A 14664-nucleotide genomic window follows, 5' to 3' on the forward strand; every position below is an offset into this window, starting at 1 on the left:
GCCTAAGAGCACTGTGTTTTAATTTCTGGGTGGGGTTGACATTTATAAAACCTCTGATAATCTTAAAAGAAATTTAAACTCCTGACAAATCAAGGCAGTAGTACTTAATCAATCAGTGCTCCAAAAATGAGTTTTTCTTCATGGACAATGATACCATATTTTAGCTGGGGGCCTAAAGATAACTGATGGCTGCTGGGATCATAAATTTAAAACCCTCTGAGATTTGTTCTGATCCTATTTCTGAATCTTAAATACTCCATCTTCCAATTTTTCTTTTTTTAAAAAGATTTTATTTATTTATTTGAGAGAAAGAGAGCATAAGCAGGGAAGGGGCAGGCAGAGGGAGAGAAGCAGACTTCCCACTGAGCAGGGAGCCCGATGTGGGACTTGATCCCAGAACCCTGGGATCATGACCTGAGCCGAAGACAGACGCTTAACCAACTGAGCCACCCAGGTGCCCCATCTTCCAATTTCTACAAATGATTCCCATCCTTAATCAACTCTCATCAATAGCCTCATTGAACCATGAACTCTAACAAGAAAGGTCCCAACATTTCATTGGCTTATCTTTTTTCCAAAGGCAACTAACATTCCCCTATTTTCCTTTTAATAATCTTAACCAAATATTAAACATACATATTAAATGGCCAGGAACAGCCCATAAAGCTAAAAGATCTGCTCTCTGCACTATGGTCAAGGGCTTTCCAAACCCTCAGAGATTACTTCTATTTTTCATAGTTTTTCATTCTATGAAACCCCAAAGCCATCAAAAAAGGTCAAGAGGCTCCAATCTGCTAAAGCAATGAGTATTAACATATAGTGCAAGAGTAAATAAATTCTTCATCCAAAAAGAGAACACAACCCAACAGATAAAACAAGCATTTCTAGCAGGACAACACTGGTTGTCGTAAGAGGAAGTTGTCATAAGAGGATTCTAAGAAAATTAAGATTTTTAATTACTAAGTTATTTTCTTTTTAAAGCAGGGTTGTGGTAGGTAGAGAATAATCAAAACAAAACACAAACATACTATTTCCTCTCTTTTAAAGTCTAGTTCTGGGGCGCCTGGGTGGCTCGGTCATTTAAACGTCTGCTTTGGCTCAGGTCATGATCCCAGGGTTCTGGGATGGAGCCCTGCGTCTGCTTCTCCCTCTCTTGCTGCCCCTTCCCCCAACTCATGCTCTCTCTCACATAAATAAATTAAAAAAAAAAAAGAAATCTAGTTCTGATCTCCCTTTACTCCAAACAGGAAGCTCACAGCTCCTGGTGAGACAGCACAGAAGGCCTCCCTCCTCACGATAAAATCCCACGTTTTCATGTGCGATCAGTGACACAGGAGACACAGTCACTCAGTAACCAGTTTCTCTGTGTTTTGAAGCCTATCAACATATAAACTGTATAAACATAAATATCACATTTAACAGTCTTTTTACTTAATAAACCTTGAAAAATGAACACAAATTAGCTAAACAGGACTTTATGCATCATGCATGAAAACTTCAGATTGCATTTTTTTCGAGAGGATATTAATAACCTGAAAAAACAGGTTAGAAGACCCTCCACTAAAATAAAAATTGCTTAAGCCATATATATGACAGTTTTTTTTTTTTTTTAAGATTTAATTTCTTAGTGTGTGTGCGAGCGTGTGGGGATGGGGGAGAGAGAATCTTGAGCAGGCTCCAGGCCCAGTGCAGAGCCGGACTGGGGGTTTGATCTCACGACCCCAAGATCACAATCGGAGCTGAAACCAAGAGCTGGATGCTTAACCGACTGAGCCGCCCAAGGTGCCCCGACAGTTATGTTTATAAAAGACACTGTAAGACCAAACCATCACCTGTTAGCTAACTATTCAAACCATCGATTTGTGACAAATCAGTGAATCACTCTTTCTCGCATATCCTATGTTTATATTGCCACCTTGTGGAAACCAAGAAAAAAATTTAGAATTTACCCACTGTTCTCGAAGAGGAAAAGCCTAAGTTTTTCAGCTGCGTGTCACTCACTACCTGCACCGTCTCCTGCGCCTTCTAGTTCTTTGGTCCTTCAGAACACAGCGCATCTGCTGGGCCACAGCGCACGTGCCAACACGCCCTGCTCGTACGGGGACGGCACGCAGGGCCGCGCCGAGGGTGGACGGCGGCTGAGATGGCAGCGCACCTAAGACTGAGTGCTCCGCCCCAAACAAAAGCTCTCCTCAGGCCACAGAGAATTATCTGAAAGCGTTACTGGAGAGGGTTTCTTCTCAGAATGTAGACAGCAGGAAAAAGTATCATTCCCACCGTTTTGACAAACACAGCAACACAAAGCAGGACAAACTACAAGTACATGACTCTGCGTGAATCTGTCGAAGAGCTGGGGTCGCTGGGTAAGCACTGAGTCTGCAAACTAAGGACAGACAGGGAGACAGGGAAGTACTTCCTCGTCTGCAGCAGATGCAGCCAGATACCCAGATACTGCTAAGAATTTAATGAGCTGGTAGAGGCTGAGTGAGGGCTGGTGAGGGAGTGAAGGGGGCTGCAGATATAGGATGAGTTTACCTGTCTGGTAGGCTTTTCTTCAAAGACCCTACCAGATGCTCACATAAAAAACTGGCGAGAGCCCTAAGAAAGCAACCTTCATGCAGGCTAGGCAAGGGGACTAGCTAGAGCTACAGAAGGGCAGGCAGGCAACAAGCTATGGCAGTCTTAGGGCACTGGTGAAAGTCAACGCAGATAAAGCAGTGAACAGAAAAAACCACTCCACCCTGGGGCTGGGGCAGGAGCAGTGTGAGGCCACACACCTGGCACTCAGGGACCCAGTCTCTGCCTAAGAGTGAGGCTCACCCAAAACAACTGAGAAGGCCTGGCCCACCCTCTTCCCCTCCCTAGCAGGCTAGAAGCACTGAAGGACAAGCAGGAGTGGAATTATAGCTGAGAGAACTCTAAGAGTGTGAAGACAGACCCTCTCTGAGGTACCACACACCTTCCTTAGGAAAATCCTAAAACTAAAGGTGGAGGAGACATTCAGAAAAACCCTCTGCAGACCTGCTCCAGACTAAGCACAGGCACTGCTTGAGGAACTTGAAGGCTGCCGGACATGAAAAGTAACCACAGCAACAAAAAAATCTCAACCACAGCTCAGCTCCAGGCTAGAAAAATGAACTCAACCCCCCATACTAAAGGTCTAGCATAGGACAGGTGTTAAGAACTTTCCAGGCACAAAAATTATTTCCCTCAGGCTGAGATGTCCAGTTTCCCATAACTACGAGATGTAGAAAGGTAAGGAAACAACACACACCAAGAGAAAGAATCAACAGAACCAGAGTCAGATATGACACAGATGGTGGAACTATCCGATTGGCAATTTAAAATGACAATGATTAATACATTAAAAGGCTCAAGTGGAAAATGTGGACAATGTGCAAGATCAGAATGGTCACTTCAGCAGAGAGATGGAACCTACAGAAAAAACCCAATGGGAATACCAGAAATGAGGAACACAGTAAACAGAGATAGAGAATGCCTTTGACAAGTTCAACTATAAGTGACAAAAATCAAGAATCAGTGAACTTAAAGATAGATTAGCATAGGTACAACTGGAACCACAGAGAAAGAAGAGAGAATGGAACAGAAGTAAAAATACCAAGGAAGGAAGGAGAAATCACAACACACCCAAGAATATCATGTTCAAACTGCTGGGGGTGGGGGGAGAAAACCCTGAAAGCAGCTGGTGGAAAAAAGGCACATTATATACCTAAGAACAAAGGTAAGAATCAGAACAGGTTTCCTGTCAGAGAACACGCAAGCCAGAAGGCAAGGGAGGGACATCCCGTAAGTGTGGGACAAAAATGTCTGTCAGCCTAGAACTCTATACCCAGCTAAAACATCTCCCAAAGCTGAAGGAGGAATAAAGACTTTCTCAGACAATCAAAATGGAAGAATTCTTTGCTGGTAGATGTTAAAGGAAGTTCTTCATGCAGAAAGAATAGGACACCAGACAGAAAATGGTATCTGTACCAAGAAGAGCACTAGAAATGGAATAAATGAAGGTAAAATAAATTCACATAAAAATAAATTGTTCTATTTTTAATTGCTCTAAAAGGTAACTATCTAACGCAGAAACAGTAGTAGTGTATTGTGTTTGTAACATATGTAAAAGTGAAATGAATGGTAACAACTGAAGAGAGGGAAGAACTGGGAGGGACTATCTGAAGGTCTTCATACAACATGTGGTGCCACAGAATATCACGTGAAAGTGGTCTCTGATTAAAGATGTAAACCTAAACCCTAGGTCAACCACCAAAACATTTAAAAAATAGTATAAATAATAAATCAATAGTGAAATCAAATGCAATCATAGAAAATGTTCAAGTAACTCGAGAAGGCAAAAAAGACAAAACAGCTAACAAGAGGACAGATTTTATCTAACTATACTATATCACCTTAAATGTAAATGGTCTGAAGACACCAATTTTAAGTTTGGATTAAATAAAGCAAGACCCAGTTATATGTCATTTATAAAAATCTCACTTTTACTAAAAATGGCATAGTTAGGTTAAAAGAAAGAAAGAAAAAGACATCAACCAAAAGAAAGTTGAGTAGTTATATTAAGATAAAAAGCAGATATCACATGGTAAGGGGGTCAATCCTCCAAGACAGACCAATCCTTAATGTGTATGCATCTAAATGTGTCTACATCAAAACAGAGGAAACAAAACTGACAGAACCAAAGAGAAAAATAGACGAATCCACAACTGTAGTTGGAAAATTCCACTCCTCTCTTAGTAATTGATAAAACAAGTAGAAAATCAGTAAGAATACAGAAGACCTGAATAATACTATAAACCAACTTAATTGACATTTCCAGGATGCTCTATCCAAGAGAGCAGGATACCCATATATTTCAAGTGCACATGGAAAAGACAAACCATATTCTAGGCCATAATACAAACGTACACAAAAAAGAGAAATCATACGAAGTTATGGTCTCAGCACATAATGGAATTACTAGTAATCCATAATAAAGATTACCTGGAAAGTCCCACTATTTAGAAACCAAAGCAGCATGCTTCTAAATAACACAGGGGTCAAAGAAGTTGTTTCAGGGGATATCAAAAATTAAAATTAAACTGAAAGAAAAAGAAAATACATTTGTGAGATGTAGCAAAAGCAGAGTGAAATTTATAGTAAATGCTTATATTAGGAAAGAGAAAGGGTCTCGAGTCAATAATCTAAGCTTCCACTTAAAGAAACCAGTAAAAGAGCTAATTAAACCCATAATAAGCAGAAAGAAAGGTATACAGATAAATGTATAAATCAATGACACTAAAAATAGAAAAATGGGAAAAAAAATTGAATAAACCAGTTCTTTGAAAAGATCAATAACACTGATGAACTTCTAATCAGACTAACCAAGAAAAAAAAAAAAGACAAAAGTTGGCAATTATCAGGAATGAAAAGAGGGCTACCACAACAAACACCTTAAGACATTAACAGGATAATACGGAACACTGTGAACCTATGCATCTGACAACAGCTAAAATACACTTTCATTCCTCAAGAAGAAAAAGTCAACTTTATCTACAAAAAGAAATTAAACTCATTGTGAAAAACTTTCAATAAAGCCAACTCTAGGTTAAGATAATTTCACTAGTAAATTCTAACAAACCTTTAGGAAGAAACAATAACTCTACACCCTAAAAACCAGAAGAGGAAACACTTGCAAAGTGATTTAATAAGGCCAGCAGGGCTCTAGTACTGACAGCAGACAAAACCACTACAAGACCAGAACTGTGATCACACTACAGGAGAGAACCATCCTCACAAACAGACACAAAAATCCTCAACACAGTATTAGCACACGGAATCCCAGGGATACCCAAGAATGACACGTGCCAACACAGTGGGGTTTATCTCAGGAATGCAAAGCTGGTTTAACATTCAAAAAAACTGAACGAGCTCTAGCACATCAAGAGATTAAAGGAGGAAAACCATGTGGTCATTTCAATGTGTGTACCAATAAACTGACAAAAATTCCACATCCATTCATGATAAAAACTAGGAATAGAAGGGAACATTCTCAACTTGATAAAGGGCATCTACAAAAACCCACAGCTGATGCTACACTTACTGGTAAAAGACAGCAAGCTTTCTCCCTGAGATCTAAGGATTTGGGGCAGAGCAGGGGCTGACCACCAAGAGGCAGCAAGAGGGAATTTCTGGAGTGATGGAACTGTTCGGTGTCATGATTTTGGCAGGAGACACATACCTGTATGTGTTTCTCAAAGCCTGAAGGACTATACACCACCAAAAGTAAATTTTACTATATGTAAACTAAAACAAATATAGAGACAAAGCACCTGAAGATTATAAATTGATAAAATACACACATAGAATAACTGATAACAATGTATGTGTAGGGTGATGGCTAGACTGTACTTACATTTTAAAAAAAGGAAGACATATTATTTGTATTACCTTCCTGGTCTAGTACCTACTACTAGAATTTCAAGTTAAATTAATGATGCCAACATAGCAACTCTGGCAAAAACAAAAGAACTAGACAAGCTGGTACAGGTGTGTGAGAACATTTTTTGCTGAGATGCTCACACTTTTCTCTTCACTAAGTTCTTGGGCTTTACAGAGATTTCGATGCTCCGTCATCTCCTTCCTATTAGTGTATTCGGTGCTGAATATCAAAACTGTAGTCCTGCCTTCCCATTAAAGACAATGGAGAGTTCCTAGAAACAGTCGAGGTCTTCATTCCAGGGTCAGTCATCTCTCAGGGAAAACGTATAACCAGTAGGGTATTTACTCTTAGGAAGCAAGACCTGTTTCTATAGTTTCAATACGTAGTAGGCCACACGGAGAGGAGTCTCATCTGATTTACCAAGTCAGGAAAGAGCACCACTTAAAATCCCTGATCACCCACATAAAAGACAAGAATGAATACAACCTATCTATCTTTTCATATGGTCAGTAGAGATTATTACCTTTCTACAGGTTAAGCTGCTGGAAAAGAAATTTCCACAAAGAACCATCGGATTTACCTTGTTTTCTTCTTAGTTGAAGACAGCAGCTTGATGGACTGAAGGAGAAGGAATGACAACCGAGATTCAAATATACTGAGGAGCTTGATCACTTCTTCTCGATTAAGACTAGGAGAGGAATCCGCAGCTGGAGTGGACTCATCACTCTTAGGCTGAAAACAACAAGAAGTTACTTAACCTAAGCTGCCCGAGAGTGACAGCCTCATAGTGAAGTGAAGGGACCACAGTTGCACTCACCCCATAAACTTATTAGCCAAAAACAAAACCAACAAAAGGAAACCCCAGGTCATTTGTTTTCCTCCAGGCACAGCCTGTTGAAATGTGATGAGCCTCCCACCCCGGAGATCACTCTGATAGACTAAAACCTGTGAAAAATGCCTCACACCTAACAGGCACTTACATAGAAGAAATTAATCCCGAATGGAAATCTCCCACTTTGCAACACTGCAGTAAAGGAGCAAGATGGAAACGGGCACGCTACAGGGTTGGACAAACCGGGGCTGGAAGAGGTAACAGGCTGGTGGACCATGGGGGATTCAGGGAAGCTTTCAGCAACAGCAGAAGGCAGCATGAACGCTGGAATGCCAGGCAAACTAGAACTGCTTTCCAAGGAGCTTAAGCCTATTCATTGTTCAACTGCTACCCAGCAGTTTAGTAGAAATTATAAAAGAGCTATGCACCTCTTTCTTTCTTAAAAACAAACAGAACAAGAACAAAAAAAGCAAAAGGAAAACACAACAGAGATGTTATGCTACTGGGGTCTTACTAAGCTCTATGTGGTTAAAGAAAAAAAAATTTTAATATAAAAGATATAGTTCCAACTTAAAGAGTTTAATAATCCCACCAAGAAAATATACTAGATCACTGTTAATGTTTTATGCAAAGCACATATATATGTCCGTATATACACACACACACATCATACACCTCACACACACATATACCCCACATGCTCACTATATATGTTCACCATTTAGCTTAAGACACACAAAAAACAAAGATAAATATTTTCTCCATTTACCTGGTCAAATTCCTCTACAAGCTCCTTTCTGATGAGCTGGAATGCATGCTTAGTTCTCACCATTATATCAAGAGCCCCAGATAGTGTTTTTAATTTTCCAACATTGCTATTCTGACCTAGAGCGTTAAAAACACAAAAATGATCATTCCTTTAAATATAAATCTAGAAACCCATCCAATGTCAATGTATTAATGAAAACTGATTTTCAAATGCTATAATAGTAGCTCACGAGAATCTCAACAAATTTTCTAAAATCCAACTTTTAATAATTATCCCTAAATAAAAATATTTTTTTTTTTTTAAAGATTTTTTTATTTATTTGAGAGAGAGAGAATGAGAGAGAGCAAGCACATGAGAGGGGGGAGGGTCAGAGGGAGAAGCAGACTCCCTGCCGAGCAGGGAGCCCGATGCAGGACTCGATCCAGGGACTCCAGGATCATGACCTGAGCCGAAGGCAGTCGCTTAACCAACTGAGCCACCCAGGCGCCCCTCTAAATAAAAATATTAAGTCTACAAAACAGTAAGTAACAATTGTCTCCCTGCCTTACCATTTGGTTCTGTCAGGGTGAGAACACAGCCTATCTGAAATAAGACCGGAGTGTAAGGTCAAAGAAACCAGCTGCGACAAGTCTGGTCCAAAGGCCCCCAAATGTTTACATTACTTTTTTCAGGTACTCAATTTTTAAACATTTTTTAGAAGGAAAATTAACCATACTTATCATCTTAGCAAATTTGTTCCCAGTATCTGTTTCTATGAAAATGATGCCTGCTCTCTTGAAGGAATTCAAACATGGCAGAAAATTCAAAGATGCAAATGAAAATAGGTCACCCAAAACCCACCCCCCAGAAAGAGCTACTGTTAATCCTGCCATCTAGTATACACTGGCAAAAAGTTAAAAATACTTTCAGTAAAAAGTTTTTGTGTGTGTGTTTTTTTTTTAAAGATTTATTTTTCTTGGGTGGGGGTGGGGGAGGGAAGGGAGAGAGAGTCTCAAGCAAACTTCACACTGAGTGGAGCCTGACATGGGGCTCGATCTCATGACCTTGAGTCACAACCTCTGCCAAAATCAAGAGCCAGATGCTTAACTGACTGTGCCACCCAGGGGTCCCAGTAAAAAGTATTTTAAAAACTGTTTTGAATAGGTAATACATTCTCAAAATGTATAAAATCTGAATCCGAAAACAGTGAAAGCCTTCCTCCTGGCTCCCAGAGGCAGCAATATTATCACTTTCTTGTGCATCCTTCAGGGATACTCTACTGAAAGAGTCATCTACCTGGTTAAGTATTACGTTTATTTTAATTTTATACAAGGAAACAACTGAAATAAAATCAAATGAACAGCTGCACTTCAAAGAAACGTCTGTTTCTTTACCACATGAGAGCCAGTTCTCCAAAGACCCCTGCTGCAGAAGGGGAGCAGGTGGGCAAGAGCGGGAGAACTCAGGCAAACACACTGAGTGTGGGGCAGCGACTCCCTCCCTGCTGTGGCCTGCCCTAGCAAAGCCAGCTCATCCGCCTGCCTCCTTCCCGTCCCTTCCCGTAGAGCTCTAACCTTGCTCAGGATCTGCAGTTCTAGTTCTGTAATCCACAGCTGCCAGTACCCACTGCAGGCTTAAAGGAATTCAATGGGACCACTGCTTCTCTATGTTGTTCATGATGATTTATATCTCTAATGGTCTCAAGTGACCTGTCATATTCTTTTTTCCAAGTAAGAGAGCATGGGCTATATTTCAATATTTCTACGAACATAAATAGGTCACAGAACATAATCAAATCCATTTTCTAAACTTCAAGAAGTATAGAGACTTCTCCTGGCCCCTACCCAAAGCCGTTAACTATGGGCAAATTAAAAAGAAAACAACATTATTTACATTCAAGAGAGATCCCCACGTCTGTCTCACTCTAAGACAATCCAACACGAAGTCAATGCACACAGATCTGTAAAATGAAAAATTAACTTACTGGTCATTTGGAATTCTGCAAATGCCACTCTTTCTAACTGTACTCTAAGTAGTTCACAGGGAGCATCTTTGAGAAGCTGAAAAAGCTTAACAGCTTTGCTGTAATGAAGATCTGCCAGCACCCGGTGCTGCTTCCTAAGATGTTCATCACCAACCTAGAATCAAAAATAAAATAAAAAGACAAATCTTAAAGCCTGGGTTTCACTATAACTACTTAACCAAGTCTCTGGATCACTAAATGTTAGTGTCGTTATTTTTCTAGAAGTCTTACAGTTTTAGTTCTTACAGTTAGGTGTTTAATCCACTTTTGGTTAATTTTTGTATATGAGGTGCTGGAGTCCAACTCCAGCAGTGGACACCCAGCTGTCCTGGCACTATCAGCTGAAAAAACAACTCTTTCCCCACTGGGTTGTCTTGGAATGCTAAAGCTTGCTTTTGCCTTGAGGATACTAGGCCATCTGGGCAAGCCTGAATTTTGGTTAGGATGTCCTGGGGCAAGGGGGAGAGTGTCCAGGGGCCAGCTTAAAGTGAAAAGAAATCCTCTCTGATTAAGCTGGACCTCAAAGGACAGTATTCTCAGGATAAGGGCACCCAGAAGAAGGCCCATACCCAAGGGACTGCAAGGTAAGTTGTCTTGGTCCTGAGCTAAGTAAAGGGAAAGAGCAACAGGAACAAAAAAACATTCCTGAGAAACTTCAAACACAAGATTCCTTGGCAGAAGCCAGGCAACCTTTCTGAAGGAAGGTACCTTCAACCTGGGCCTCTATTTATTCTTAGACACACATGCATCTGAGTACCAGGATTCATGTACAAGGTTGTTCACAGCAGATTACTTCTAATAGCCTCACACTAAAACGATCCAAAAGTTCAGAAATCACAAAATGGATAAACTGTGATATATTCATTAAATGAATACTAGTGAACTAAGAAAATGCACCAACCAGGAGGAATCTCAAAAACACCATGTCTAGTCAAAGGCAATAAACCACAGAATACGTACAGTATGATTTCTCCTATAAAGTTCACCACCAGGTAAAATGTTTAAATGGTAAAACAGAAAAGGTGCGGACATACTGGAAAATCCAGGACAGTAGTTACTCCGGGTGGGTCTGGAGGGAGACTTGGTGGGGAAGGGGTGGCACACAGAAGATAAGTAATTTCACAAAATAATACCCAATCAATTATTGTAGAGAAAAATATGCAGCAGAGGCGAGAGCGGAAAATCACCTACACTGCAAGTTTTTCTAAAGCAGCTAACAGAATAGATGGCATTTAAATAGATAGTGAAATATAAGAAAAACAACCAGACACTTTTAAATGGACTTGGCGTTGAACTTAGGTTTGGAATGGCAATACCTGATTTCTCAGACAACTGTGGTACATGGACGCCAGCCTGTGATGGACGGTCGCGGCTCGGTACTGACAAAGAGGCTGTCGGGCAGACACTGAGTCCACATCACAGTATTTCAAGGACTTCATCATAGCCTCACTGACTTCTTTTTCAATCTGTTTTTTTTTTTTTTTTAAGGGGGAGGAGAAAAAAATGACAAGCCTATAATCTTAAATAAAAATATTTAAATCCTGCTTGTTACGGAAAATATGCTCAATATCTGTTAAAGGCATAAAGTTGAAGGCTTCTTTTATAGCCCCGCAAATATTATTACCTGCTCCTGAGCTTTCCTAGATAATGGAGCATAATCTTGCTGTAGAGTTGCCATCGTGAAATAAGTCGTGGACAATTCCCAATTCACTGAATCCCAAACAGCCGGGTGTATGTCTCGTGTCCCCAGTGACCTCAGAGCTTTCAAATAGTAATCGACAGCCTGCGAGGGAGGGAAAGATCCAGTTCTGACTTGGTCTGAATCTATGCCAACAACATATGAAAATAAAACATACTTTAAAATCACCCAGATGTTAATTTGGTGTGGGAACAATTTACAGAAGGGCAATATTGTGAGGAAAGGAAAAAACCGTATCAATGACACCGCTGCAATGAGGCAAGCCAGTTCAAGCGGACTGCAAGCCCTCCCCACTTCCACAGCGAGTCCAGCATAAGCCTTAGTGCCTTCTGACTCATGCTCATGCACGAAGATGCATTTCCTTTGTTTTTCTTCCTTTCTAAATGAAAATTTGTTTATATAACTAGTAAGCTAGAAAAAACTAACTTGATGAGCCCAAGGATAAAAAATTGCTGGATCTGACTGTAAAAAGAAGCAACCCCGTCCACCCTTTACTACCTCCAGCCTAAAGGGCATGGTCATTATATTTAAGCAAATAAAATCACATTTAATTCCATCACCTAGCGATAATTTCTACATTTCTTGTGTGTATCATCTACATTTTTCTGTGTATCTGTAAACTTAAAAAAACTATAAAAAGGATTTTAAAATCTCCCATGCCATGGGGCACCTGGGTGGTGCATCTGACTCTTGGTTTCAGCTCAGGTCATAATCTCAGGGTTGTGAGATCGAGCCCTGCATCTGGTTCTGTGCTCAGCAGGTAGTTTGCTCGTTCTCTCTCTCCCTCTCCCTCCTCCTCCCATACTCGCACTCTAATAAATAAATAAATCTTAAAAAAAAAAAATCTCCTGTGCCACAAACATTCTTCACTAGTATTCACATAGCCGTGAAGTACTTGTTAAAGGAGTGCTCTTGGGTTGCCTGGGTGGCTCAGTCGGTTAAGCATCTGACTCTTGGTTTCAGTTCAGGTCATGATCTCAGGGTCCTGAGATGGAGCCCCATCGCTGGCTCTGCATGGAGTCGGCTTGCCCTTCTCCCTCCCCCCCGGCCCTCCCTGCCCCCCCTCAAATAAATAAAATCTTAAAAAAAAAAAAAAAAAAGGTGAGTTCTTGTTCCAACACTGGATGTTACCACTTGCCAAAATACTTGGCAATTCGATAAACAAAAGAAACTCAATTTTTAAATATCATAAAAATTTAAAATTTGAAATTTCTTACATATTAACCACTTTTTTTTAATGTGTATGAATTTTTTGTTCAAGATTATTTGCCCCTGGGGCGCATGGGTGGCTCAGTCGTTAAGCATCTGCCTTCGGCTCAGGTCATGGTCCCAGGGTCCTGGGATCGAGCCCCGCATCGGGCTCCCTGCTCCGCGGGAAGCCTGCTTCTCCCTCTCCCACTCCCCCTGCTTGTGTTCCCTCTCTCGCTGTGTCTCTCTCTGTCAAATAAATAAAATCTTTAAAAAAAAAAAAAGGATTTGCCCCTTAATGAGCACTGGGTGTTATGAATCACAGACCTGTACCTCTGAAACCAATAATACATTATATGTTAATTAAAAAAAAAAAAAAGATTATTTGCCCTTTTGTCTATTGGGGCAGTTTATTTTCAGTGATTATTTGATTTATTTATTTTTAAAGTAAGCATTATGTACAAACGTGGGGCTCGAACTCACAAGCCGGAGACCAAGAGTCGTGTGCTCTACCAACTGAGCCAGCCAGGCACCCGTCTTCAATGGTTCTTAACTCTTCTTCATATATGAAGGGTTTATCCACCTCTGATCTGTTCTGTGTTATCAATATTTTCACTAGACTGGGGTTTGCTTTTCAATTTTGCTTTCTGTTGTGCATTTGGGAATCGTTATTCTTACACATTTAAATGTGTCCATCGTCTACTCTGTGACCCCTGCTATTGTGTTGTGCTGGTCTCATCACGCAAAGCTTCTCCTCCACTCTCCTGGCACTTTCTCAGTTACCCTTCTCCATGTCAGCCTTTAATCCACCGGACGTCTCCTCTGCTTACGCCAACACGACTCACTGGATAACCATCTTTTCAACATGCCTCCCTCAACACTACATTCTTGCATTCTAGGGCCAGTCTCTCCTGTGCCGTCACCACAGCTCTAGTTAGCTTTATCATACTTTCAGGGAGCGGTGGCAAAGGTAAACGGCAATTAGGTGTGAATGGACGAGGTCCGACACGCACGCGTGTTACCTTATTGTAATACAAGCCTTCTTCTGGCGAGAACTCCCGCCTACATTCACCGCCGGCACCACAGTGCGCCTGCGCACAAATCCGCATGAGTCTCCCCGTGTTACACAACAGCAGGGCAGCATTCGTGGCATCATCAATCGACTCAAAGGTGTGAATTCCTTTTTCAAAACAAGAAAAGCTTTTTTTCCACAACTGCTGCTCCGCGATAGACACACTTTTGCTCACTGCACCAAAAAAAGAGAAAACAACACATGTAAGCAGACATCAGTGTCAACCCTCTGCACGTCCCAGGAAGGGACAAGGGCAGGAGGACAGGGACAGGACAGCTAAGGAACCAGCTGCGTGCGGCCATCGCAGTGACCTGCTCGCACCACACCCCCTCAAATTCATGGCGAGGCCCTAACCCCGATGTGACTGTATTTGGAGACAGGGCCTGTAAAGAGGTAATTAAAGTTAGACCAGGTCATAAGATGGGGCCCGGATCCCACATGACGGGTGTTCTTCTAAGAGAAACAGACACCAGGGGCACAGCACAGAGAAGACCAGGTAAGGACACAGCAAGAAGGTGGCCATCCACAAGCCACGGAGAGAGGCTTCAGAAAAACCCAACCTTGCTGGCACCTTGATCTTGGACTTCCAGCTTCCAACTTGTGAGAAGTAGGATTTCTGTCTTAACCCACCCGATCTGTGATATTCTGTTATGGCAG

General features: G+C 41.2%; 1 protein-coding gene across 3 annotated transcripts in view; it reads right to left on the bottom strand.

Moving 5' to 3' along the window:
• The window catches only part of EDRF1 (erythroid differentiation regulatory factor 1), a 40544-nt gene that overhangs the window by 2190 nt on the left and 23690 nt on the right, over positions 1-14664 (bottom strand). For all 3 annotated transcript variants that reach the window (XM_078076994.1, XM_036103064.2, XM_078076993.1), the window contains 6 exons: positions 13958-14181; positions 11673-11831; positions 11365-11514; positions 10010-10163; positions 8047-8162; positions 7026-7177 (listed from right to left, as the gene is read on the bottom strand). In XM_078076994.1, the coding sequence (XP_077933120.1) occupies positions 7026-7177; positions 8047-8162; positions 10010-10163; positions 11365-11514; positions 11673-11831; positions 13958-14181 (955 nt within the window). The remainder of the gene's footprint in view (positions 1-7025; positions 7178-8046; positions 8163-10009; positions 10164-11364; positions 11515-11672; positions 11832-13957; positions 14182-14664) is intronic.

The sequence above is a fragment of the Halichoerus grypus genome, chromosome 7 (genome assembly GCF_964656455.1).
Source record: "Halichoerus grypus chromosome 7, mHalGry1.hap1.1, whole genome shotgun sequence".
Lineage (NCBI taxonomy): Eukaryota > Metazoa > Chordata > Mammalia > Carnivora > Phocidae > Halichoerus > Halichoerus grypus.